This window comes from Xiphophorus hellerii, chromosome 19 (assembly GCF_003331165.1).
Source record: "Xiphophorus hellerii strain 12219 chromosome 19, Xiphophorus_hellerii-4.1, whole genome shotgun sequence".
Taxonomy (NCBI): domain Eukaryota; kingdom Metazoa; phylum Chordata; class Actinopteri; order Cyprinodontiformes; family Poeciliidae; genus Xiphophorus; species Xiphophorus hellerii.
The window spans coordinates 27,099,866-27,127,650 of NC_045690.1; the positions used below are offsets into that span (position 1 = coordinate 27,099,866).

The 27,785-nt window shown below is 40.2% G+C and overlaps 3 protein-coding genes and 1 long non-coding RNA gene across 5 annotated transcripts; all 4 read left to right on the forward strand.

Moving 5' to 3' along the window:
* Positions 1 to 1,969: 1,969 nt before the first annotated feature.
* On the forward strand, positions 1,970 to 7,578 carry eapp (e2f-associated phosphoprotein). Of its 2 annotated transcripts, none has more exons than XM_032548296.1 (6): positions 1,970 to 2,120; positions 2,563 to 2,741; positions 3,175 to 3,276; positions 3,957 to 4,065; positions 4,156 to 4,284; positions 6,432 to 7,578. In XM_032548296.1, exons 1-6 carry the CDS (start codon positions 2,041 to 2,043, stop codon positions 6,703 to 6,705), a joined length of 873 nt encoding a protein of 290 aa, XP_032404187.1. In that variant the 5' UTR covers positions 1,970 to 2,040; the 3' UTR covers positions 6,706 to 7,578. The 2 variants fall into 2 exon arrangements, with proteins under 2 accessions (XP_032404187.1, XP_032404188.1); XM_032548297.1 differs by having other exon boundaries at positions 3,184 to 3,276.
* A 1,497-nt stretch (positions 7,579 to 9,075) lies between these two features.
* sptssa (serine palmitoyltransferase, small subunit A) lies at positions 9,076 to 15,032 on the forward strand. Its single transcript, XM_032548301.1, has 2 exons — positions 9,076 to 9,254; positions 13,039 to 15,032. Exons 1-2 carry the CDS (start codon positions 9,152 to 9,154, stop codon positions 13,140 to 13,142), a joined length of 207 nt encoding a protein of 68 aa, XP_032404192.1. The 5' UTR covers positions 9,076 to 9,151; the 3' UTR covers positions 13,143 to 15,032.
* Positions 9,261 to 12,671, forward strand: LOC116709649 (uncharacterized). Its single transcript, XR_004336923.1, has 2 exons — positions 9,261 to 9,631; positions 9,794 to 12,671. It is a non-coding gene; the product is annotated as an uncharacterized LOC116709649 (long non-coding RNA).
* Positions 15,033 to 17,690: 2,658 nt separating the features above from the next.
* On the forward strand, positions 17,691 to 26,946 carry egln3 (egl-9 family hypoxia-inducible factor 3). The gene is made up of 5 exons (XM_032548299.1): positions 17,691 to 18,243; positions 24,208 to 24,327; positions 24,498 to 24,634; positions 25,119 to 25,192; positions 25,333 to 26,946. The coding sequence occupies exons 1-5, from the start codon at positions 17,884 to 17,886 to the stop codon at positions 25,365 to 25,367; spliced, it is 726 nt and encodes a 241-aa protein (XP_032404190.1). The 5' UTR covers positions 17,691 to 17,883; the 3' UTR covers positions 25,368 to 26,946.
* Positions 26,947 to 27,785: the final 839 nt, after the last annotated feature.

A 27,785-nucleotide genomic window follows, 5' to 3' on the forward strand; every position in this document is an offset into this window, starting at 1 on the left:
AAATTACCCTAAGAATGCAGCAACAGCTCATCCAAGTAGTCACTACTTGGATGACTAACCCACAACAGCAACCAAAGAACTACAGACCTTAGAGATAGGTCAGAGGTCACGCCTCCACCATTAGAAATAAACTGGGTAAAACTTGCCAGCATGGCAGAGTTCCCAGATGAAAACCACAGCTGGGCAAAAAGAACATTAAGGCTCGTCTCATCTAGATCCCAAAGACTTCTGGGAAAACATTCTGTGGACTAGCGAAACAAAAGTTGAACTCTGTGCAAGGTGTGTGCACCGTTACATCTGGTGTAAAGTAACAATGGGCTTCAGAAAAAGAACCTCAGACCAGCAGTAAATGATGATGCTATGTTTTACTGTAGCGTGATGGTCTGGGGCTGTTTTGTTGCTTCATGACCTGGAAGACTTGCTGGGATAAATGGAGCCATGGATTCTCCTGAAGGAGAACGTCCAGCTGCCTGAAACCTCCTGAAACCAATGTGGGCTCTGTAGCAGAACAACGATCCCAAACACCAGCAAGTCCACCTCTGAATGGCTGAAGAAAAACAAACTGAAGATTTGGAGTGACCTAATTAAAGTCCTGTCCTGAATCCTATAGATAGTTATACTGCAGCATAACTTTAAAATGGCTGGGAAAATGCTGGATGCCCCTCCAATGGGGCTGAATTTCAACAATTCTCCAAAGATAACTGGCCAAAATTTTCAGGAAATATTGAAGGAATGTAAAGGTAACGTGGGAGCTCTAAGGCAGCTCTTCCTGGCTGCAATGAATCTCCTGCACAAAGAGCCTTAATTGTGCTCAGTACTGATTTATTTTAATCCCATTTCATTTTAATATTTTCCTTAAAAGGTAAATAAATACCTTTAATAAGGACCCTGGTTAAGCATCCAGAAGAAGTGGTCTGAGTTGTGTAAATGATTAGATTTGCAAGGGGCTGGTATGTCCAGAATGTGGACCAAAAGGTGTAGACGGTGATATCACAGGCCCAATAATGAGCTATATGCATCCAGATGATATATACCTAATTTCAGCCTTCTAGTGCACTCCACTGTGTTGTATGCCAGTATTTGAAATTTGCTGGAAGGAATGAGAAACTCTACTACCATGATGTGCACAAATCACTAAATGATGAACAGATAGAGCTAAGAGTTTAGAAAAAATTTATTCTGACCAGAAAAATGTACCAGAGCATTTGAGGAAAAACTGTAGCCCATCAATTCAGAAAGAAGTCAAACATGGCATTTATTCAAATTTTTCTAGGCTGGTTTTACTGGTGTAGGATCTATAGGATTTTCTGTAATTAATGGAGTCATGAATTCTGCTCAGTAGCAGAAAATTGTGAGGGAGAATATTGAACCGTTAGTTTCTGAATTTAAAGAGTCAGCTCAGATCACATTCGGATATTTTCAGTTTGAGTTGTTTTAAAATTCTATAATCGGCTAAAACAGACTTTGCCCATCTGACTAATTGTTAGAATCCATCATTCCCATCATATTTATACTCATTTTTTAACAAACTCACAATACTACACTGTAATAAATTACATACACTTTCCTATATTTACTATGCTTTCCGACAGGACAGGTATAGGAATTACAACCAGTCATAACTAAACCTTATATTAAAAAAAATCTAAACAAGGTCTTTGCTTAAGTAGATTTGAGTTATTCAGCGGGGAAACATACCAGAAAGTCAGGCACGGAATAAAACTTTTGTGGAGGCCTAGTCAAAGTCTGGATTTAAATTCAATAGAGATGCTGTGGCTCGACCTTGGTGCAAATCATGACAAAACATCCTATTAGTTTTATGGTGTAATTGTTTTTTCACCTGGTACCAGATTCATTTGGGTTATTATTAATAATTTTTAAAAATCAATGAAATATTTTAGATAGATACATTTGCTCTACTCTCCAGTCCACCAGGAGACGCTAAAGACACTTTTAAATTAGTCCGCGTCCAAATAAATGTAAACGAAGAAGAAGCTACTTCACATCCAGGTGGATAGGTTTTGTTTTTATGTCTACAGAATGAACAAGTTGAGTAAACCCCAGGAGTTTGACTCGTATGAAATTGAGGAACCGAGCGACGAAGAGCGAGCTGAGAGCAGGTATGCTACACATTAGCTTTGAACCATTAGCATGAGGCTAGGAGCTAAAGGCTAGCTGGATCCTAACATGTAAACAAAACGCAGGCGGTGGTTATATATTGAAGCCTGGTCCTAACTGTCAGGGTTTTATGTTGAGAGAATGGGTTTATTTCTGGCTGTAAGCAGCAAAGCAAGGCAGCGCATGAAGGGTCTTCATTAAATACACTGACAGCTGAGATTCTAGTGTTTATGTCCGACACTGGTTGGAAGAAAAAGTTTTTGAATACTCGTATTGTCACCTTTAACCTTACTGCAATAAGGTTAAAGGCGACAAAGGTGTCACAAAAGTATCTCGACGTTTGCGATAGTATCTATGGATATGTCTATTCTACGGTCTATGGGACAGAAAGGAGGGACATAAGGCAGCAATATGTTTGCATAAGAACGTTTCACTTGGTTTCAGCTCAGAGGACGAGCTGGACGTGCTGCTGAACGGAACCCCGGAGCAGAAGAAGAAGCTGATACGGGAGTACCTGACAGGGGAGAGCGAGTCATCCAGTGAGGATGAGTTTGAAAAAGAGATGGAGGCCGAACTTAGCTCCACCATCCGGACCATGGAGGGAACCTGGGGACCAGCAGCTGGTAACTTGGTTTACACTCCCAACTGCCATTCTACAGGGTTTGCGTCTCAATGAATCGAAATGATTCACACTATTTAGAGTTTGTCTGTTTGGAAATTATTCTGTAGAAATTCAGAGGGTTGAATGTTAAAAGTAAATTGCAAAATAAATAGCAAAGCATATGAGAACAGATTTAGAGACATCTTAAATGCAAAATATATACAGTATGTGTCCTATACAGTTTTGGCTTCATTACTGTTCTAATTTTGTTATTCCTTCAGCAAATGGCCTTATAGCGAGTCTGTAAGTGCCAGTTAACACGTAGGTGATTACTAAGTTAGTTGATGATTGTTTCAGTAATTGATTAATCGGATTGTTTCAGCCCTAAATTGAACATTGTGAGCTGTTGGACAGAATCTATTTTCAAATAAACTGACATAAATATTCTGTAACAAATCCCACAGGTGGAGGAAGTGCTGGAGCTTCCTGCGTTTCCAAACCTCAGATGTACGATAAGGTATACTTTGATTCTGACTCAGAGGATGACGACACACCAGGTAAGATATCCGTCTGCACGGTTCATCATGAAAAAGACCTTTCATTCTTTCTCTCTATGCCTAAATCAGGTCAGTTAGAATTACCAAAACTGTCTCTGTTTACTAAATGCTAGAATTCTGAGAGATTATTTTCTTCTAATGCAGAAGTTTACATACTCCTAGATGAGGATGTTGGGGTTTTTTGAGTTTTGTGTTAATTCAGAATGTTAAATGGGGAAATTGCAAATGACAGAAAATATATTAAAAAAATGGCATCATTCCAATCATTCCTTCTGTGAGTTGTACAGCCAGTTTTTTGTTTGGTTTCAAGAATATAGTCATAATATTAGCAGAGTAAAAACATAATTTTACAAAAAAAAACAAACCAAAAAACAAAAATTTAAGATTTGGAGAAGAAAAATATTTGAATGAGAAAAGACGCTTGGATAGATCAGGATGTGATGTGAGCAGCTCAGTCAGTGGTTCTTTCATCTTTTTATTTACATAATCATTTCACAGTTCTGCTGCTGATAATACTTGGGTGCTGACGTGTATTAAGTTAAATCTATACCAGAGTTCAACCAACTGACCTACAGCAGGAAAACTCTCTGGTTTAATGTTAGAAAGTGTGGGGAAAAAACAGTCGCCTGTTTTAAGTGGCCATGTTGAGTCTTGAACAGTGATCTGAATCTGTACTGTAGGCAGCTCCACAGACCGGCGGCGCAGGCAGCGGATGGTTCTCAGTAACGATGAGCTGCTGTACGACCCAGACGAGGACGACAGGGACCAGGCCTGGGTGGACGCAAGGAGGTACCAGCATGTCCTTTTTTCTGCTATGAAAGTGCAGCACAACGATGGTTTTCCTATCTGTGTAAATTGGCTTTCTTTCATCCTGTGAAGGTATAACGGCAGAAAGCATCAGAGCACAGCATCCCGGTCCCTGGCTGGCCAGAACTATCGCCTTCCCAGCAGTGACGCCGTGTTGAACTGTCCTGCCTGCATGACCACGCTCTGCCTGGACTGTCAGAGGTCAGGAGAAACACAATCACCTCTGCATCCACACTGAGCATGGGCAATACATATATCAAGCTGTTGAGATCACAGAGCACCGTCTACCACATGTTGACTGTAACCTCTTGGTAAACTTAGTGATTATAGCCAACCTGTAACCTGTACAATCATCTTCTTTGTTTTGTTTACATTCAAGATGATTTGATTGTTCCCTCACCAGGACACAAAGTGGTCCACCAGCTCTGTGTACTCAGCCTCTTGTCCATCTCTGATACACCGAGCAACTGCAGAATTACCTAAGTATTTCTGTAGATGACAGAAGTCAGTCTTGTGCTGGAAATCTGAAGTGTAGAGTGAAAAGGAATGGTGAGATAGAGTCCCCTGTGGTGCTCCTGTGTTACTGACCACCAAACAGTCCTTCAGTCTCACAAACTGCGTTTTGTTTGTGAGGTAGTCATAGAGCCAGGGGATTGTTGAGGCTTCCACCTGTGTTTTCTGGAGTTTCTCTCAGAGCAGATCAGGGTGAATTGTGTTAAATTCACTGGAGAAACCAAAGAACATGATCCTCACAGTGCTGCCTGCTTTGTCCAGATGACAGTGGATTTGTTGAAAAAGGTGTATCATGGCATCTTCAACTCCATCTCCATGGTGATGAATAAACTGCAGGGGCCCCTGATATGAGCTTGTCTACTTATTCAGATGGTCCAACAGGAGTCTCTCCAGGACCTTCATGATGTGGGTTGTCATGGTAACTGGTCTATAGTCATTGATGACTGATAGCTAAGTTTTCTTTGGTACCGGAACCAGACAGGATGTCTTCCACAACAACAGAACCTTTTCTTGGGTCAAGCTATTGTTGAAGAGATGCTAAAGAATCCCACAGAGCTGCTCTGCAGCTTCAGGCCTTCAGGACTCTGGGGCTGACACCATCTGGACCTGCAGCCTTGTTCTGGTTCTTCACCTGACTTCTAAATCCAGAAAAGTGGGAACAGCAGCAGCTCCTAATTTGGTTGAAGACAAACTTGTAGAAGCAGAAGAATCCATGGAAACTAGAACATCTGTCAAACAGGAACTGTTTGACAGCTGTAGGTTAAAGGAAGGTGGGATGTGTGTTTGGCTGTGGACAGAAGAGGATGATGATGATGATGATGAGCTTGTTCCTGAACTGAACCTGTTCAGGAACAAGCGTCCATCTATCTCAGTGGTACCCAAAGTGGGTCCTCGAGGGCCGGCATCCTGCATGTTTTAGTTCTCTCCCTAGTTTAACACACCTGGATCAAATGATGGCTCCTTAGAAGGCCTAAGAAGAACATTAACATGCTGAAAAGGTTGTTACTACCACCAGGGATTGAACTAAAACGTGCAGGATGCCGGCCCTCGAGGACCGACTTTGGGCACCCCTGATCTATCTGATCCTCCTTTTGTTTGAACCCTATAATCCTCTTCATCCCTGACCACACATCTCTGATATTGTTCCTCTTCAGTTTATTCTCCTGCTTTTTCTTCTACTTCTCTTTGCTGTCTCCAGTCTTGACTCTGAGCAGCTTCTGTATAGTCCTCCACAATAACTTAAAAGAGTGGCAAAAGCAAATGAGATGGATTAGCAGAATGGGGAACAACTGCTGGTGTCATTCCACCATGAAATATCATCTTTGCTGCCTAAAAAGTGAGCTGTTAGCATGTCTTTAAATTCTTGAAACTGTCATAGAGATTCAGTCTTCAGTCAGAGGTATCTTGAGATTAGTTTCATGACTGACTGCTACTGGAGATCCTTCCTGGCCACAGCATCACTGTCTATGACAACACTTTACTTGGATACTTGAATGATATCAGTTATGGCAACATTTAATTTCCCTTTGGTATAAATAAATTATTTTTGAATTAAATTTTTAATTTAGCGAAATCATGAGCATGGTGAAAGGGTATGAATATTTTTGCATAGTACTGTGTGTATAAATACGTTTTTAAACTGGCTTCATCCAACAGGAAACCTTTCCATGGTTTCTAATGTGAATTTATTACATGCTGTCCTGTTTCTTATTGTGGGATAACTATCCAGTCCAGCCATATTGTAAAGTAGCTGAGATTTGTAACATCTCAAAGCAGTGTTTGATGAATTGGAAACCGTGTTGAATAAATACCGTTCTGTGTTTTGTCTTCACCAGGCATGAAAAGTACCGCACGCAGTATCGAGCCATGTTTGTGATGAACTGCACAGTGAAGACAGACGAGGTGCTGCGCTACAAAACGCAGCAGGAGAAAAAGCCCAGGAAGAGGAGGAGAGGCCAGACAGCAGAGGCTGCCAGCCCGAGGCCGGCAGGCATGGACTCTGATGAGATCTACCACCCTGTGAAATGTTCTGAGTGCTCCACAGAGGTGGCTGTGTTTGACAAAGACGAGGTCTACCATTTCTTTAACATACTGGCCAGTCACTGCTGAGGTGGACTGAACGGGTTCAAATCCTGAATTTCTCTTTTGTCTGTTTTCCAGTTTGTCTGTGGAACCTTGTCCAACAGAAACTGTTTTTACCTGTTTTGACTAAAATGATTGTTCTATTGTCAATAGCTGGATTTCCTCTCAACTTTTGATAAATCCAGTTTCCTCCATTAGCCTCAGTTTTCATAGAGGTTCACCTCAGCCTGTTGTCAGAGAGGCTTGCACAGCCTAATAAACTACTACTTCACGTCCCAGTCCACTTCTGCTTGGGAATGCATTTTAGGTTTATGCTCTTAGGTCATATTGTGAAATCCACATAATTCTCTTTGTTTTCAGCAACTTTTTAAACAACTAAAAGACTTATAAACAGTTGTAATTTTAATATCTACTTTTTTAACAACTATCATCTGCTGCACAGTTCTGAAAGCGTTAAGATGTTTAGATGAAGATGATTACTTATTTATGGTGAAACGTTTATGGTCACAGGTCAGTAGAATACAAAAGACAGAGACTTGATGTTGAGAAGTAATCCTGTGTTATTCATCAGCTGGATTCATATTCCTCAGGAAAAAAATGAGACATCAGTTTTGCGGGATGGACTTTTATAATTGTGACATTTGCTGTGGTGGGTATAGGCCACATAGGTGGTCCCATACAGCAACAGCTGCTACAACTAAAATAAACAAGTAATTAATGGCAGCGTTGCTCAGCTCTGATTGGTACCGTTTATTATGCTCTATATTGAAAAAATATGTAAAAAAAAAAATTGAAAATATAATCAAAAACCCCACCCCCTGTTTTTCATTCTCCTGAATTTTAAATCAGTGTCAATCAAATGCAGTAAAAGGAAAAAATAAGCGTACCGTCTTACCAAAACACAGAATAATTGTTTTAAAAATAAGGAATTTTTTTTTTTCTTAACATCATTCCCATTATTTTTCATAATTTTTATTTTCCTGTTGCCAAGAAGTTTACATTTTGAAGTAGTTCAGAACAGTTAGAGTATTATGTAATTCTGAGCTATGTCTGTAGTTCTGCTGCTGGAGGATAAATTGACCACATTTCCTAACTGCTGGAATATTCTGCTACTCTCTAGCTTTCATTCTTTGCTGTTATTTCAGTCAACTTTAATGTTTTCCCTTAGTTTTTGTCTCTTCATAAAAAACACATGGGTTGTTTTACTAATAAGTATTAGTAATATATCATAATTATCATTAGCATACTAGTAATATAATACTAGTTCTATTACTAGTACCATTACTACTAGTAGTAGTGGTGTTATTTGCAAATCCTGAACCTTTTTTTTGTACATAGTTAGAATTTTATTCACATACTACTCAGATAATGCAAAATGTTCTTATATTTAACCTTGACCTGTAGTCATGTTTGTTGTAAGAATGTAAGAATTTTTTTTTCTTTTTTAAATTTACAATAAAATGTACAACAAATTACATAAACAGTAACTAAAAGAACGATGAGGCTTAAGGAAGATAAAAGAGCAAAAATTACAAACAGGAAACGGTTAAAAATACGAAAAGGTTAAATACAGCAAATTAGGGTAGATTACATGAGAAATTCTTTACAAATTGAAGTAGTCTTTAAGGTTTTACTATTGGTACAGTACTTCAGAGAATACAAATATGAAGAAACATAGGCACAAAAAGCATTCAATCTGGGTTTCAACTTAAGAAATTTGCAGCTGTGGATATTACATTTTGCTAAAATTAATATTAAGTTTCTAACAAAGACTTTATTTTTGTGGAGTGTTTAAACAGAAAAAGCCACATAATATAGTTTTAAAGTTAAACGGTACATCTATTTACAATTTTTTTTTTAGGAATAAAAACATATCTTTCCAAAATATTTGAATATAAGAGCAGTCCCAGAAAAGATGAGTGATGGTTTCCTCAGAATTGTGACAAAATGAACATAGAGGGTCTACATTCGGGTGATATTTAAATATTTGACTATTTACAGGATAACATCTATGGAGAATTTTTAGACACTTCTCGGATCTTATTAGTTATTAAGTATTTCTTCAGCAAAAACCAAACATCTTTCCAGAAAATATCATTAAACATATTGTCCCCAAAAAATGTAGAAGCTGGTTTGCTTCTATGAGCTCTTATTATTAGTTCTCTAATACATTTATTAGTTTTTCTACTTAAAAATGGGTCAGACCAGAGTTACCAATGAATAATTGTTCTGTTAAGTAATCACTATGGTGTTGAACAGAAGATGACAATAACATTTTCACCCCGCGAATCCTGAACCATATTCATGGTTCAGGAAGATCCACTGGATCCACTGAATTACGTCAGATTCGCGCAATAGAAAACCGAGCTGTGATTGGTTGAAAATAAACACCATACGAAATACAGGAAGTCACTCTGGAAAACGCCGGAAGAAAGCTGGTGAAAGCTAAGTTGAAGTATTCTGAAGTTGGACTATGGCGCTTGGAGACTGTTGGAAGCAGCTGTCCTGGTTTTATTACCAGTACCTGCTAGTGACAGCGCTGTACATGCTGGAGCCCTGGGAGAGGACGGTGTTCAGTATCCTTTTCCGTGTCACAATGACTCAAACTTGCTGCTAGTGGCTAGCGGAAGCTAACCTTAGCGTTAGGCTAAGTGATAATTTGACACAACTTGAGCTAAATTGGCTTTGAGGTTCACATCAAGTCAGTAATAAATGTAAACTACACGAGTTTATGATTAATAGGGGTTTCTTCTATGTATTTAAGTAGGAAAGTAAGTTTACTTCTTCCTATTATTGTCACCTGGGAATTAAAAGGGTTTTAATTCCCAGCCCTTACTCTGTCCTGAGAATCTCCACCAGCGTAAGTTCTCTGAATACAGAGCTTGTTTATAGTTGAAACTGGTGGAAACTCTTCCTGTTGCGTGACAAACGTAGTTTTTCATTAACCTGCCCCGTTTAAATAAAAACGAGAAGAGGAATGAAGGTTTCGGGTTTAACCGATGGATCTGTCATTGCGTCACTGCTTCGTTTTGACGGGACGTGACTAATTAATTTAGCGTTTCTCAACCGGGGCGTTGAGAGGATGGGGGGGGCGCTGGCGGCAATATTTACAAAGGGGGGGAGGGGGGCTGACATTATTTTGGGGGGCGTTTGCTTGAAGGTAAAGTTTACACCAAAGATGCACAACAATACCAGTTTAAACTTTGAACAATTTGCAAAAAACTGTGGTTATGTTATTTCTGCCATATTGTTAGTAACTATATGTGGCCCGCGCAAAAGTGATACGTTTGTCATACTTTTGCGCGGCATTTTCAGTTGTTTTTGTGAGACTAGCAAGAGGCGTATTCGAAAATGGCACAGAACAAGAAGAAATGCCATCAGTTCGATTGAATACCTTGATTATGGGTTCATACCTTTACCAATACACGCACAACTTCCACAGTGTTTACTATGTGTACAAGTTTTTTCCAAATGAGGCAATGAAGCCATAACAACTCAAGGAGCGTCTTACGAAGATCCACTGGGAGAAGGCTGACAAGGCCTTCTTTCAGACTCTTAAAGAGCAGCATGGTTGGAGAAGCATCACCAGTCTCTTTACCAGGAAAATGAACCAGTCTGATAGTGGGCCAGTGGCGTCCTATAACATCTCTCTGCGAATAGCCAAATGTGGGCAGCCGTACACAGTTGGAGAAAAATTGGTGCTCCCTGCCATCAGAGAGGTAATCTCTACTGTGCTGGAGCGGGACCCCACGCAGGTGCTGAAATCCATACCACTCAGCAATTACACCGTAGCACGCAGAATTAATGAAATGGGTGCAGATACGGAGGAGCAGCTGTGTGCTATTTTAAGGGATTCTCCGCTCACCCTTCAGGATGAGACGACCACTCCCGACAACAACGCTTTAAGGCCCCCAGCAGTGAGGACATGGCTGAAGAGTTTTTGTTTTCAAAATATTTGAAAACGGACACAAAGGGTCAAACCATTTTCAATGCCCTTTATGACTATTTACAGGAAAAGTCCATCCCAATAACAAATATCCTGGCATGCGCCACTGACGATGCCCCCTCGATGGTTGGCAGGTATCACGGCTTCACTGCTCTTCTTAAGGTCCTGGTCCTGGTCCTGAAGGTGCTGACAGTCCTTTGCGTCCTGCACCACCACAACCTTGTGGCCAAATGTAATAGTCCACCTCTCAATGAGTCCCTCAATATCGCAGTCAAGGCAGTTAACAAAATAAAAGCCCACGCCCTAAATGACAGACTGTTCCGACTGCTATGCCAGGAGAATGATGAGATTTTTGAGCGTCGTCTTCTCCACACAAATGTGCGCTGGCTCTCAAGGGGAAACTGCCTTGTTCTTTTTTGTAGTCTGTTTGAAGGTAAACAGACTACCTTCAAACAGACTACAGAAACATCGTGGAGTTTCTGGAGTCGATTGGTTCAGCTCTGGGGGAACAGGTGACTTCCAGCCACTGCGACATCATGTACCTCGCAGACTTCTTTGAAAAAATGAACAAAGTCACATTAAAGCTCCAAGGAAATGGCGTTACTCTTGTCCAGTGCAAAGCAGTGGACAAGTCTCATCTCCAGGCTGTATCTGTACAAACAGAGCATAGGCAGGAGGCAGTTAGCTAATTTCCCATAGTTGATAAAGTTGGTTATTATAATTGATTATGCTTATTTAATTTCGATGAATTATTGCATTGCTAATAACAATAATAGCCTAATCATTACAGGTGTCTGAGGAGCTTACCGATGACCGCCTCTTCATTTACGCGGAACACCTGAAAACGGTTCGGGCCGATCTGAAAATGCGCTTCTGGGATCTCCTGGATCTTGAAGTTCCCGTGTGGGTGGTCCAGCCCTTTCAGGCGGACGTGGTCGACTGCGATATTGCCATCCAGGAGCATCTTGTTGATGTTCAGTGCGACATTGAGGCCCAAGCTATTTTTCGCACCTTTGGCTGGGGCAGCATGTGGACCAAATATGCCACACGTTATCCCACTCTTTGGGAGAAGGCCAGGCTGCTTCTTCTTGCTTTCCTGACCACATATCTCGTGGAGCAGGGATTCAGCCAGGTCCTCCACATGCAGTCCAAGTACCGAAATCGTTTGAACTTGGCAGCTTCTGGTGCACTACGGCTGAAACTTAGTTCTCTGCAACCCGCAATAAAGAAACTGGCTGAAAAACACCAGGTACAGGGTTCCCATTAGTTTTTCAAATGAATTTCCTTTGAAAATCAGCCTAAAAATCCTACTTCGTTCTCTGTTCCCAAGTGGCAGATTCTTTTAAGTTGGGATCATTATTCTGTTCATTGTTTGGCATTTCTGATTGGCTGTTATTTAATTAATATATGAATGGTAGATTGCTGGCTGTTTCTGATTGGTTCCTGTTTATTATAGTTAATTAAAGTTTGAATTGAAATTCCTAGCCATTCTGATTGGCTGAAGTTAGGCGTATCTAATTTAAGTTAAATTTCGGCTGCTTTTTGTAGAAAAATTACTGGATACATAGACAGATGAACTCAACAACAAACGTATTTACTCTTTTTAGTCTGTTCCTTCAACCATCAGGTTTGAGAAAAGTGTTATTCTGTCCTTTCGTCTTTCCAGAGTTTTATGAAGCTGAAATCATTCATTGAACTGTGGGGGACGTTTGTGCTGCTGCTACATATTTTGCATTGAGATGCTATTTCAGGCTTGAATAGACTCACTGAGAGGCTAACTCCTTCAACACAGCTTAAACACAACAATAGTCTTTCTCAGCGTCGCATCAGATCGGTTTTTGAAGCAGAAATGAACCAGTGGATCAAAACAACCTGCTTCATTATCTATCAAATTGCTTCCCCGTCGCCTGAATACCGCAGCTAGGAATAATGGAATAGGACTCCGGTTCTATTTTGTGGGTTTTCTTTTCTCTGAACTTAAGAGGGACGACCGGGGGCATTCGTATTGCGCCGCTAGAGGTGAAATTCTTGGACCGGCGCAAGACGGTAGATGTAGATGTCACATGTGTGTCTGATTTATGGGTGTATCAGAAGCACACAAATATGGAGGTCCCAGCTCTGGTATGTTTTAAAAGAAAGAGAAAGTGAATAACTGCACTAAAATCTTTGTAATTAATCACAATTAACGTGTTAATGTCCCGGCCCAAATAGTTTTTGATCTTCTTCTTCCTCTAAAATAGTGTGGATGCCATGCATTGACCTTTAACCCGCACCATAATTTTTGTCTCTACAAGGAATCTCTATGCAGTGTAATTGTTATTTTATGATGTGATGCTGCTAATAACTCTGTAATCCCTTGCAGCAGAAAGAGTCTTTTCCCACTAGGAAGTTCTACCTTAATCTCTGCCTGTCAGACTCTCTGCTGATCTCAGTGGCTGCCATGGCCATCTACACCGGCTACGTCTTCATGCCACAGCACATCATGGCCATCCTCCACTACTTTGAGGTTGTCCAGTGAGCCGTCTCCTCTGGCGTTCCACTAGTCCAGCCCGTCGTCCATCCCCCTCCCATATCCTCCAACAACTCTCCGCTTTTCTGTGCTTGGATACATGTCCCTGTTTGAGGTCGGACTGTCACAGAACTTCTCTCCTCATGGAATCCAGATCAAAAGTGGAAGCTGGGAACGCTGTGCTGGAGGCCATGTAAGAATACATCCAACCACTGGGAGAGCGGACATTGTAAGCAGTGTTTTACTTGGAGAAGTGCTTCGTTTCAGCTTTTTCACCTTGACTCAAGTGCACTTTACTGTTGGAGTGATGTGTAATTTGTTGGACTGTACTTTGCTTTTGCTATCCTCTAGTTGAATTAACTCCTGTAGTTGTTTGACTGGCTGAGCAGGATGAGATCTTTAGATCTGGAGTTTTCCATCTTGTGTGACGAAGCTCAGCATTCCTCCAACCTGATCTGGACAATTAAACCATATGCAGCATAAAGCTTCTACAGGGAGAGCCTGGTTAGCTCTGTTGCAGCTAGTTAACAGCAAGCAGTTTTTTCACTATGAAACATGATGCTGTAGTTCTCTTTATGGCACACAATCCTTAATATAGATTTTTTTTTTTTATCTTCTGACTTTTCTTTTAAACTCAATTTGTTTAGTTATATTTTATCTTTAGATCTGGGTGGTTTTTTTTATTTTATAATTTTATTTTATTTTTTTGGAACTAATAGAGTAGATTGTTGCCATACTCTGCATCCCAAAATTATAGTTCTTCACTTATTGAGTATAAAGAAACAATCTGCAAAAGTTTTAACATTTTTCTGTCCATCATAACTTTTCTGATTCTTAACTTCAAATCTATAAAAATACAACAAATATCTGTAAAATTAATTCCACTAACCACTACTTTGAGGAATTCTAGCTCTAGAGTGAAGCTCTTCACAGATGAGTTATAAACTGTAAAAAGCTGACAAATTCCTTTACAGACGGTAGATCTAGGAAATGTGTTGCAATGAATTGATTGTGAAAATCTGATTGTCAAGAACAAAAACATCTCTGAATTTCCTGTAACTCAAGATATGTGTTTTAATAGATACTTTCTATTTATGTTTGACATGTAAAAAAATGTTAACCCTCCTGTGGTCTATTGAACCCCCTCAGTACACTGCATTTTGACCCAGGGTCACTGCGGTCCGGTGGGGTTGCAGCGACCCTGTGTGCGCTTCCCCGTTGTCTGTCACGGCAAGACCGCAGGAGGGTTAAACAATTCAAGGTTTAGGTTGTTTGTCAGTTTTCCTTTGTTGTTCATTCCAGAGATTTAACTGTGGTTTTCGTATTTGTTTAATCTCTGAAATGCTCCAACCAATCCTCAGGCATCATTGTGAGCAGCAGTTACCTCCATCCCTGTTTTAATTGTTCTGTTTTCTGGTGTCGGAGGATGTTTTTGTGGTTAAATTGCAAAATTGGACCAGAATTGGTTTCTGAGAGCCAAAGTTTGTGAGAATTTGGGGTCTATTCTCAGTCCAGTGCAGCTCCTTATATGTGATCTCAGTAACAATCTGTTCCTCCAGCTTGGCACTTGATCAACACATCAGGAAGGATTTATTGGACTGTCAAAAGGAAGGTTCAGTGAGAAAGAAAATCAGTCAAAATAAGGCCTTATCTAATTAAGCCTAAGCTAATATCGGATATCCTTTTTATATTTTGGTTGCATTTATTAGCAACATAAACTCCCACTGCCACAGCTAACACTTTCTCCTAAAATATGTACTTTTCTTGAATGTATATATTCTTGTAAACATATTTGTAAAGTTTTGTAGTCAGATAATTTGACATGAGATGTTTTGGTGAAGACATTGTAATACCGTTCTATATATCTGAAATGATTAAAGTTATACTTGTTTTACCTACTTTTGGTTTTCATGTTTAAAGTTTTGTCTTGTAAGATGGCTTTTAGTCAAATCTGAAACATTTATTTGTTTATTGATTGAAAATGTCAAACATATTTTCTTGCATTTTTAGACAATGGAAGAAAATGATTTATTTTAGTTCAATCATGAATGACACACAGACCCCATAAATAAGGTGGTGTTAGCTAGTTCAGAAAACTATAAGGTAGATAAAATGAATGATGGTGATGGATCACACATACAAAGATACACAATAAAGGGAATTTTTCCTCATGTAGCATACTAAGTATGTTACATGCATACTAGTTTTTCTATAATAAACTGAATTGAATAAAATTGCTGATTAGTTAGCTAGCAATTGTACAAATACAACTATGGGGTAAAAAAACTAGATACTGGTATATCAATAGTATAAACTTTAGATTTGAGACTTGTGTTTGGTTCACAAAGTATACTGTCAGTCACAGCCCATCAGAACCAAATATTTCAATGAAATTGCATAGAAAATGAATGTGGGTCATAACCCACTTTTGGAAACTAGGTGTTTGTAATTCAAAATGTAAATGTGATCAAATGTATTAAAGGAGGTAAGAATGAATTTTAAGTTGCACGATGCAAACAACCAATTTCTTGAGAAATACTTGGAACAGTGAAATAATCCAAACGTTGTGTCAAAAACATAGTAAGAAAGGGAGCTCACCCAGTCATTTTTGACCCACTTATGCATGTAGGGGTTAGAAAGTGCTGAATGAAATGCATTCCACACTTTTTGAATTATATTTGTGAAACATCATCAATTTCTTTCTACTTCATAGCTATGTTTCTACTCTGTGTTGCTCTTACACTACAAAATCACTACATTTTTGGTAAAGTTTTTGGCTGCAAGAAGATGAAATACTACAAAGTTTAAATGCCTTTGCAAACAACTAAATTTATTCCGTTACTTTGCGCAGTAATCGGTGTTTCTTACGGTCTCTGCTAGTCAAATAAATAGAAAGGAATCGACACGCAACTTCTGTCTATTATATCAGTTCTGTTTGAACTGACTGATTAATGACTGACTTGATTATTTAGTTCAGAGTGTTGTTAGAAGTTTATTATGCCCATGTCTAATGCTAATGCCCATAATTTCCTAAGTCTGCTATATTGTTCAGCTTTAGCAACAGTTAGTTTCCCTGCGCGTGGCGAAGATCACGTTCACTGCTAACAGGAGGAACTGTGCTCGTGAAGTCGCGAGGGCTACATGTTTTCCACGTTGTTCTCAATGGCGCCGGGTACGCCCAGTGCGCCAGCACGTCGAAAACAGCTCGTATTGTCATTTAACCCTGAACTGCTATAAACAGTAGAACATATGTTCAGCTCCACTGCTGACGGGAGGAGAACCCACAACCTCTGAAATGCTGCGCGTCTGACTTTACATGAAAGGCTCCAGAGTCCCGATTACTTTACCCAAAACATACTTTTAATAAGAAATGTGACGTCACATGTTGTCATTAAAGCCAGTGACCCCCCTCTCCTGCCTCCGTTCCTCAGCTCCAGTTCTACCCACAGCGAACATCACATCCAGCACGTCCCACACCGCTCTCACATTCAGCACACACATTCTCTGTGTGAAGCAGCGAGAACAACAGCGGAACATGTGGAACCTGCTTTTCAAAATAAAGCCCTAGTATCAATGTTGATACGAGGGCAACATATCATACATATATACAGGGATGTTGGTTTAGTTCCATGATGAATTGTTGTCATGTAATAAAAACAGCTCAAACACTGATACAAACAGTAGGATTGGTGACTAAATGTGTGAAAGCTGAAATGTGTTCTTCCTTCACTGTTAGCTCATCTGTAGAACAGGACGAGTCCAAACAGTGGAAAGGATCATCAGGACTGAGCTTTCCTCAATACAGGATTTGTACAGTTCTATGGTCAAGAAAAGGGCAGCCAACATCTCTGCAGACCCCACACATCCTGGACATGAACTGTTTAGACCTGAGTGCTGTTTGGAAAAAGCATCCAGCAGGGAGACAGCTTCTTCCACTGTAATGTCTCATATTGATACCTTGCAAATGTGCACTAATTCAACATTGTCTCCCTCCTTTTGTTAAAACACTGTATATAGAAAGAAACGAAATATTTATTTTTTTATTTAGCCTTTTTTATATATTCATATTTTGAAATGTTTACAGTGAGGCTAACAGCTAGCATCATTTAGATTATGAGCCCTGCCTCTTCTATCTTCATCTACTTGTTGCAAAAGCTGGATTCTGAAGATTGCTGAGCTATTTCTTTCTTTCATTTTTTTTATTAATTAAAAGTTTTCTCTGATTTAAAAGAAGAGGGGGGAAACTGTATATCAGTATGCCCATCTTTGGATGTTCTTTTTTTAGCATTTCTTTTTTCTAGTTGCTTATCTGCTGTTGGAATGTAATTACTCTACTGTGAAACAAACAAATGAATATTTTGATGCTATTCCATTGTTTTCTATACAATGGAACATTACATGCATGTAATGTACATTGATTAGTACATTACATGCATAGAAGACTGTATGGTAGGAGAGGTACGTAATGTCATCTTGAGATTTAAAGCTGACATTTTATTTTGAAGTGCTACCGGAAAAAGTATGTTGGCAAAGTGGCTGCCTCTGCAATTTTCAGCGTTTATAACGGCCCTGTGGTTCCCTGAGCTGTGAAACGTTTTCTGACAGCAGATCAACAGGGAACATCTGTGCTTCCACTCAGTCTCAGCTGAGTCTCTGACAGCTGTCCGCACACGCAACTTTTCTCTCTCCGTTTGTAAAATTTAGCTGAACTTTTTAAACACTCTACCCCAGTTCAAGTCCGCCCGTCAAAATGCCCTTTATTGAGAACGTGTCGTACGCGGACTTGGAGCGCCTGGCTCTGGAGCGGCTCATTCCGGCTCTGCTGTCCCACGGCTTCTGCTACGTGGACGGTCTCCTCGGGGATCTGGCCGGAAGCGCCGTGTTGGACCAGGTGGTGGAGATGCACCGCTCCGGACAGCTCCAAGACGGCCGGCTGGCCGGCTCTATCCCGGGCGTCAGCCGCAAGAGCATCCGCGGGGATCAGATCGCCTGGGTGAGCGGCTCGGAGCGCGGCTGCGAGGCGATCAGCTTCCTGCTCAATCTGATTGATCGGCTCATCTCCGTGTGCGCCAGCCGCCTGGGAGACAAGGCGATCAGGGAAAGATCTAAGGTAAGGACGCCCCTCCTTAGGAACTTTAAAAACACTGACATCAGCTGCAGTTACATGGTGTTGGCCGCATCACAGCTGCTTTAACTGGAGAACAGTTTGTCCCATAAGTGCTTTTAATGTTTTAGAAAACAAAGGCAATCAGACTTAGATTTTAGAACCTCTGTGTTTCTATTTACTCTTGTACTTGCTTCGCTTCTCAAACCTTCTTCTTTATTTTATACTTGCCCTAAATTAGAGATGCAGCCTCCTGAGAACATCTATTGATTTTATACTGTAGATGTTCATTACTTTTCTCTTTTCCACTTGATACAAAATTTTTATATACATAAGATAATCTCAGGATAACCTGCAGCTAAACAATAAATAAATTATAGGCTGCAGATTAAAATCACCAGCCAGGGGATTTTACAAGGACAAGGACAGATTATTTTTTTCTAAAAAGATATTGTTCTTCCTTCTTTCCTTTGAACTGTTGCACAAGCAGATTTAGATGAAGTAAAATACCACAAGATAATTTATTTACATAAGGATGGATTTGCCTGAAAGCATAAAGGATTTTTCTTCATCAGTTGTTTTTCTTCTTCAGATCTGATTCGTTCTGGTTTTGCTTCTATTAATATAACAAAAATGTAATGAAAGAAAAAAACTGCAACTATATCTAAATAAAGTTTGTGTATTTTTTGTCTCTAGGTGATCAGAACAAAAATGTATGATTACTTTTTTTGGTTTTGGTTTGCTTTTTGCACGATATGTCGGCACTAACGGCTGATATCAGTCTTTTTTTTTTTAAAACATATGGTATCAGTCCAATAAATTAAGCATATTTAGTTTCTTTTTGGTACTGGACAGGGAGTGGAGGAGGTTGGTCATGTGACAGTGATAGTGATGCAGCAAAGAATTATGGGGAGTTTAACTGAAGCAAAAATAAACAAAGAAATTGTGACTAGGATTTTTGTCCCAGAGACGAACAGGTAGGGTCCCGAGGTGTGACTCTGCCTCTGGATTGACCTTGTGTTGGACCTCCTGTCATCAAGCTTCCTGAGACAGATCAATCCTGGAATGGTGGCAGAAGAAGCAGCACCTGCCCACAGTCAACTGTTTGGATGGAGAAACAGTTGACCAAAGTGCCAAAAAAGGATGATAATAAAAGAGAAAAACCCACTGAAAAAGCTACACTAAACATATTTAGTTCTGACTTCACCGTGTTTCTGTTTGTTTGTCGTCTTAGCAGAGCTGCAGCATCTACAGCAGCATCATTAAACAGGATGCTGCACAGAAGGGGGACAGAAGGGCTGTCCCCCTTCTGGCGACAGCCATTCATTACATACACATCCAAACTTCAACACACACTTCAGACCTCATTAGTTCTGATTCGTTCAGAATCCAGGGAAGCTTTCTGTCAGAAAAATGATGCATTAAATAAGCAGAAATGTTCAAAGGTTGAAATCCTGCAGTGAATTGTGGTGCCATCAGATATCCGTCTGTAGCTCATCACTGTCTGCACCCAGTGGATGGTAGACTGAGAGTGTTGCTGAGGTCCGAAACGGCCATTATGTCATTGAAAGAGCCACCAGTTCCACAGCATCTTGTCAACACTCTCCTTCCTGACCCCCCGTCAGACAGGCGGGAATTAATGTTCCTGTACACACTGTGTTCTGATCCTTCAGACTAACTGATCAGTAGTTTGTTTGGAAAACTTTCCTGAGTCAGAGTTTAGATAAAACACGATGAAACACCCACTCCCACAGGTGAGGCTCACAGCTTCATCTCTCCGAAGATCTCCCACTCATTCAGGTTTTCACTGCCTCACTTCTTCTCAGAACCAATTCAGGCTTGCTCACTCACACAGATTTACAGTAAACTAAACACAAACAAACACACACAACCCCCCCCCACACACACACACACATTCCCAGCATGCCCGCCCATTTCCAGCTCCAGCAGTGTTCAGTAAGGCCTTATCTGACATCTGTTTGGATCAGATGGAACGTTGGGAGGGGGTGTTAAGGGAAACAAGCCTACACACACACTCACACACGCAGTACCTGTTGTAAAATAAACTTTGGAAAGATTATCAACATTTCCTTGGAAAACCATAAACCCCTTTTTGGGGCCCTAGGCAGATTTTCATTGGGGCCCCCCATACACAATGAAAAAATAATAAATAATAAATATTGCAAATTGCCATCTGAATAAAGGTGCTGATGATACAAGTCTGACACCTTATAGCTGGTTAAAAACATATATATAATGGTCTTTACTGTTTTCTTTAGAGGCTGGTTCTAGACCAAATTTAGAGGGGCCAGTGTAGTCAATATTTTTATGGAGTCACTTAAAAATGAATTAAACAAAAACAGAGCAATATTTCATCATTTAATAATGTGAGCCAAAGAGCCACTTGTGTCTCCAGAGATTCAGGTTGCAGATCTCTGATTTAGTAGATGGAAAGTCTGATCCTACTGTATCTCCAGTTAAAAGAGCAGTACTATAATTTTTAATTGTTCTTTAAATGGCCACTTATTTTGGCTAATGCTATTATTTATTAAATATCATCCAAACTCAACATCCTAAGCAAATAATCAAACCACAATAGTCAACTAAAATCACAATAAGAAAATCAATCATAACTAAATGTTCTGTATAATATCAGCCTCAGGAGGTGATTGAGGATGAAGAGACGCTGATTTCTGGTTCTTTAGGTTCTGACGGGTCTGCAGTTCCTCTCCTGATCCATTCTGTCTATCATACAGCAGCACACTGCGCCACGACGGACACATTTATTTGTCTTTCGATGTACACAGTATCCATCCTCTCTGAAATTGTTCAGTTTATAATGCGTGTCTTTTCACTCACGTCTGTATTTTTAAAAGCATTTTTGCTTCTAAGGACATGGAATCGGGCCGAGGACGTTTTAAAAAGACGCGGGTTGATAGCAGCTCACCGCGGCTGCGCAGGCAACTGTGATGGCAGCGTCGGTCCGTAGCGTTCTGGGGTCCTTTAGCTCCCACCACGACAATGTAGCTGACCTTAATATTTCCTGTGTTTTATTTTGGGCATTATTGTTAAAGTTAGTGTTGATGTGTGTATTATAGGCTTGTCTATTGGACAGTTATATATCGGTTCAATGCGGGACGCACATTTAACGGCCAAATATGGGACGACTCCATATTTTACGGGATGAGTGGCAATCCTATTTAGGGGTGCTGAGATGCAGGGCTAGAATCGCCACTGTTTGTTATTATGCTAGCTAGGTGCTCTTGGGGAGAATCTAGCTCCCACACCACCCCCAGCTGGTGTAACGGCCCTAAGCAGTTGCTTAACTCACATATGCCTTGGGCCGCCTCTGTCCAGGAGCACAACGTGAACTTAAAGCTCTGCCTTTTCAAACAGAACGATTTGGAATGAACGGCTCTTTTATTTGTGCTTCACAAACTGAAGCAGTAGCAGTAGTTTCACATAAAGGTCACGGCCCAGTGAGAGTCCGTTTGTTGAGGTGTTGGAGGCTGGCACAGAAGCAGTGGAAAGATGTGGAAAGATGTGGGCAGCTGTGCAGACGGCCTGCAGCTCCACGCGCCTCACGTAGCTCTGTCATTAAACCATCAACAGGCTGGACATCAGCCAAACTGCTGCTCAGAGCTTCCCAACCCAACCACCATCCCGGGCTTTCTTTGTAAATAAGATAAGATAATGTTTAAACTTGGAGGCGTTTGGTTTTGAATCTCTTTCTTCAGCTGGGCTCCACTTCCCCTCCTCTGTGTTTCTACATTTTTTTCACTCCACTTGTGTGGCGATGATGATAAAAATGAGAGTACAGCTCACATGTGCGTACGTGCTTTGGTGCTAGTGAGTAAACAAGCTTGCGTGATCTTCCCGCAGCCAGACTGCGGTGCCGGATCAGTTCACCGGCTCTTTATCAGTGCTGGGGGTTTGTCGTCATCAGCAGCCGAGAGGAGCTGACGTCAAGACAAACAGGACAGAGTTCCACAGTAAATACGTCACTGCAATATCAATGTGTGCAGCAGTGATTTTCCAGAGAACTGCTCAGAAACAATATTTACTAAATTATTCTATTTCAAGTTGAATGCATGCAAATTCTGCAGGGCAGTAGTTTAGTTGGCCTGTTGGATAGTTTGTCTTCACTGGGTATATATTTTAGTGGAGATAACAAGGCAGGGAAAGAAGCAAAGACAGGAAAGATATAGAAAAAAGTAGATTAATTGTAATCTGTATCATAATCTTAATGTCCTGCAATTGAATAATTTAGAAGTTTCAATATGTCTTTCTCCACTGAGATTCACACCAGCCCTGTTTCATCATATTTAGTCTAACTCTGGTCTGTTTGTGTACAAAGTCTGCTTTATTTCTGGAAGTGTGAATTGTAATCAAACTCTGATGCAGACCAGAAGTTCACTTCAGTTGAAGTGAACATTGTTGCTGTTCAACCAAGCAGTCCAGAGACTGTTCCAAAAGCAGGAAGTGGATTCTAGCCCAGTGCATTCTCTGTAAATACAGTCAAAAAATATGTGTGAGACTATGGCTAGCTGGAGAAATGGCTCGTTTTTTTGTATTCTTTTTAGCACAAACGAAATAGAAATCCTGGCAGGGCACAAAGTATCCAGGCAGGCTGGGAGTAAATATTGCTCCATCTTTCATGTTTCTGCTGCCTGTTGCTAAACCCAACATGTCCACATCTTGGAGCTGAGAGGCACAAACACCTTTACCCTGAAACTCACTAGTGAACTCACTTGGGGGTTGTTTCACTGCTTTCACTGCTTTCACTACTGATAAATAGATCCAGCTATTTGGTGGATCAGCTACTTTTGATCCACCATTTGGTCTTTCTCCACTGAGCTTGCCAACCTCAGTGGAGAAAGACATATTGAAACTTCTAATAGCTGGATCTATTTATCTGGATCAGCTATTTGTGGCATTGACTTTGCTTTGTTTTTAGTTTCTGTGGTAGAAAGTCCACAGTTTGTATTGACCTTTACAGTCTCATATTTGATAATCATATCCTGGTCATAGCCAAGCAAACACTTCCTGCTCAGGTGTAAAGGTCACGGCCAATCAGGACAGGCGTGCAGGGTAAACAATGCTCCTTATCCTCTCTTAAACAAGATTTAACTTGTAGAAAACTAATATTTACAGCTTTGTTCCAACCAGAAGTTCTTATCAGGCTGAAGGAGTTGATGAAATTGTCGTCTGTTGTAACAAAGTGAGAGACGTCTTACTGCTAACGTATACAACATGCTTCTCATTCTCACTCAAATGCCAGATGTAGAGCGTGTTCACAGCGCTGAGGTGGTTGATTTAGAATGGGATCTTTGAGGAAGATTAATGCGTACGTGACCTGGGAGTGAATATTGCCCCAGGATATGAGCTGTAGTTAACCCTCGCATGCCCACTCTTTAATAGCTGTTTTCAACACAGCTTATAATTGCAGTGCAAAGTCTAACCCACTTTCCCTCACCCCAAAATACCTCCCATTGACTCCTGAAGTTCACCCCTGTTTCGATTTGTGTTCCTTAAGGACTGGTGGTCCAAACTAGGCCAGTTCTACATAACACAGCTAGAAACGCCCACACACAGACCCACACGTGCAAAGATGAGTAAGCATGTGCACTATTTGTGTACGTGCTGCTGAGGACGTAGGCACACCACTTCATGACACACCCCTGATATGCACCAGAATATTAACAAATAGCTCTGCATGCAGGCGGCTGCACAGGAAGCTTCTGTCATCTGCTGCTGCTGATATTCATCAGCTTCTGAGTTGGTGCTGATGGTGTGAAGTACTCACTGTGAATCATCTTCCTCATTATTTCCATCAATATTCTTTTAGATGGAGACATTTAACACTTTTTGCCATCTAGAATCAACTTTGATGATGTATTCTCTTGGATAACTTGTAATGTCTTCCACCGCTCCGATGCTTCCTATTTATGTGAATCTGTTTGTCTTTAGGCCATGGTGGCATGCTACCCAGGAAATGGGGCAGGCTACGTGAAGCATGTGGACAACCCAAACCATGATGGACGTCGTCTTACCTGCATCTACTACCTGAACAAGAACTGGAACCCAAAGGTGCCACAAGCTCTACTGTCTTCTCTGTTTATGGCCATGATGGCTTGAATACAGCATAATGATGGTGAAATTAAAACATAAAATTTTAAATTGCTCAGCCAATTTAAAATTGGAATCACACCGCCCTTCAGTGACTGTTGCTTAATAGTTTGACGTGTTTGTGCTGACAGGAGCATGGCGGTGTCCTCAGGATCTTTCCAGAAGGAAAACTATACGTGGCTGACATCAAGCCGCTTTTTGACAGGCTCCTCATCTTCTGGTCTGACCGCAGGAACCCACACGAGGTGCAACCCTCCTATTCCACCAGGTAAACCTCAGGAAAAAAGCTCATAGGTCGGACATAGCAACAAATTATTTATTTAAAAAAATCTTACATCTTGAATAGATGGGATCCACTAACCATTTCAGAGACTAACTGTCTCTAAAATGCCTATATCTATAGTTCAAATACTAAATATACCTTAATATGCATAAATACAAACAGTGGAAAGCATCTTGGCAAATTCACAAAAGCTAACATCCATCATACATGGATGATGCCTTATCTCCTTATCTCTGCCTTATCTCCGATCTTGGATGTCAGCAGAAAATGAATGTTGTACCTGGATTGTCAGCTTTGCAAATGCCAGGAAATAATGTTTTAAGTAACATTGCACTATGTACAATAATAAAAAAATCTGAGAGATGTAGCCACAAACAGGCTGGGCTCCACTGAACCATTCTTGCAGATTTTATATTTGTAACTTGTCAAAAAGATGCAACCACTGAACTCACTGTTGTATTGGTTTCAGGTATGCTATCACAGTTTGGTACTTTGACTCTGAGGAGCGAGCCCAGGCTAAGAAGCGCTTCAGAGATCTAACAGGTAACAAACAACTCTTTACCTCTACTACTCTTTGTAAAGTTAGTATCAAAAATCATAGTTTCATCTTCAAATATTCGCCTGGTTTAGCTCCTATTTGGCTTGTTCTGTTTTTGACCTTAAAGCTTTCCTTTTCGTTTCAGCTTCCACAGAGCAGCAGGGCAGCAGCTCTAGTTGATGGTGAGGAAACACTGCCACCTGGTGTTTGGAGAGAACATCACACTTTCACTGAGACCCAGCTTTTTAAACAGCTGAATCAACACAGTGGAGGATAAATAGGAAGGTGAATTGTAGGATGCACGGACGAGTCTTGTGGTCTCCAATTCTCCGAAATACGAATTTCCGATGCTGCTCTGACCGTGTCAAGGCTGAGACAGAGCTGGCAGGACTGCATCTGATTAACCAGAGGAGCCGTTCTGGACTACTTCCGTTTTTATAAAAAAATGTTTGTGTAATGCTCTGCCAACTCCTGCTGAGTGCCCTGTTGAGACTCCAGCCTTGATCTCACAACTTCTGACAGAAAGAGAAAAGTTGTCAGAAAACCTGACGAGTTTACATGGACGTGAAAACGGCGAGCCAATGAGGCAAATGATCCAGAGCTTGTTTTTCCACCAGTCTGAAGAAGGTGGCACACATGTATGATGCAGGTTTACAAACTGGGAGAAAAAGACAGTATGTAATGTCTGAGTATAAACTAACCAATGAATGCTGAATTTAGGAAAGTCTTATTAAAACATATGTTGTATCATACCTGACACTTCACTCAAATTTGAACTTTTTTGTGAATTTTTTAAAAGAAATTTTACAGATTTCCCTACAACATAAATGGCTTACCAGAGGCAAAATTAAACAAGAAAACCAGTTAAGAAGAGACTGAATTATATCGTATATAATGTAGAGTGTCACTGCATTTCTGAAACGCTGTAATGCAGGGAACAAAAACACACATTTGTTTACAAGCCGTTGTGAATTAAAGATTCATGTACTGATCAATTAAACACTGATGTTTTTGCTGTTTTGTTTGCACTTAACATAAACATTTTGGGAAGGTCAGAAAGAAATGGCTTACAGAAACTTCCAAAATTACAAATACATGCTTATAATTCATTACAAGTGCACATTCTTGAAATGCAAAAAGAAATGTCGTTCATATCTTGATTTCTGGACTGTTTTTTTTTTATCTCTATTGAGCTCCAGTTTAATGAGATAAGGTTTTCCTACAGCTACTATCAATGCTATTTACTAGGATTTAACTTGAAACCTGAAACTTTGTGCAGTCTGAGATTCCAACAGTAGGAAGTGACAAGGTGTCGCTCTAAAAGGTTCTGCTTTGGGGGCTAGGGGCCTACTGTTCCAAAACATTAGGTGTGATAATGAAACATAAAGGTTAAGGTAACAAAACTTTCTTCAGTGCCTCAAAATAGCAACCTACTGGCCATGGATTTAGTCCATGGCCAATTCCTGGACATTTGGCTCTTTTTTTTGGATAATAATCCAGGTTCACACCAGGATACCCAGTTATAGTTTCATGCATATTACCTGCTGGTCCATGGCCTTAGATAAACGAATCCAGGCACAAAAGAATCACAAACATTTCCTAAAATAATCTAATCTATCACTGAGCAAAAAAGAAAAAAACGTTTCTGGTCTTTAATTCAAACTAGTTTGTATCAGAACATTAATTTTAGATTGGGGAATTGCAATTATTATTATTTTTATCAAAAAAGCATTCAAAATATGTAAAGATGTCTTTCTTTTAAAAAAAAAAGAAACTTCCCTAGGTGAGCAGCTCCTGAATCTGAAGTGTTGTGTTTCCTGGGCTCCACCAGGGGGAAACCTTTAATGATTCTACTGATGCTTTGACAGAATCTGTGTGAAGCTGCCATGGAAGAGAGGAAGAAAACTTCATCCTCCATCAAATTGCTCATGTTATCAAGTTCCAGTCTGAACGTATAATGAAGTTCAAGCATTCTTATATTGATATGGGTGTATGCTTTGACTCAGCAATGCTGAAACATAAAATGTGTCTTTATTTTGAGCTTTCTAGCAGAAAGAAAAAAAAAAAAGTAATATTCAGAACTATTCATGGTTCCATCCACTTCTTGTTCTATCAGAAGAAAAGTAATCCCAGAGTGATGCCAGAGTGATTCCATCTATTAGCATGTATGCATTTCATTGAATGGATTGCTGTGTGTTCTGTGTTGTTGTGCCAGACGTACGTGTTGAAAATATAGTGAAAGTTTTGGTTTAGTTCCATCAGACCAGTGCTGGGAAATTGTATGAAATGTGAATGTTTCAACTTGGCACAGTTCAGACATATGGATAATACATGACATTTTTCAGTTGAATTGGCTAGGGTAAAGGACGAAGATTTCTAAATGATTTATCACATTGTCCTTTCTTAATGACACAAAAACCAGACATTGTAATCTGGGCGTGTTGACTTTTTACATCCACGCTTTAGTGATTCAAAGTCTTACTACTATTTTACCATTAGACTGGTTAAACTGGAAGTATTCCAGACTGATTGTAACTGCCAGTCATAATACATTTGCAGCAGTAACAATATGGCAACCTAAAGTTGTAATAACTGTAG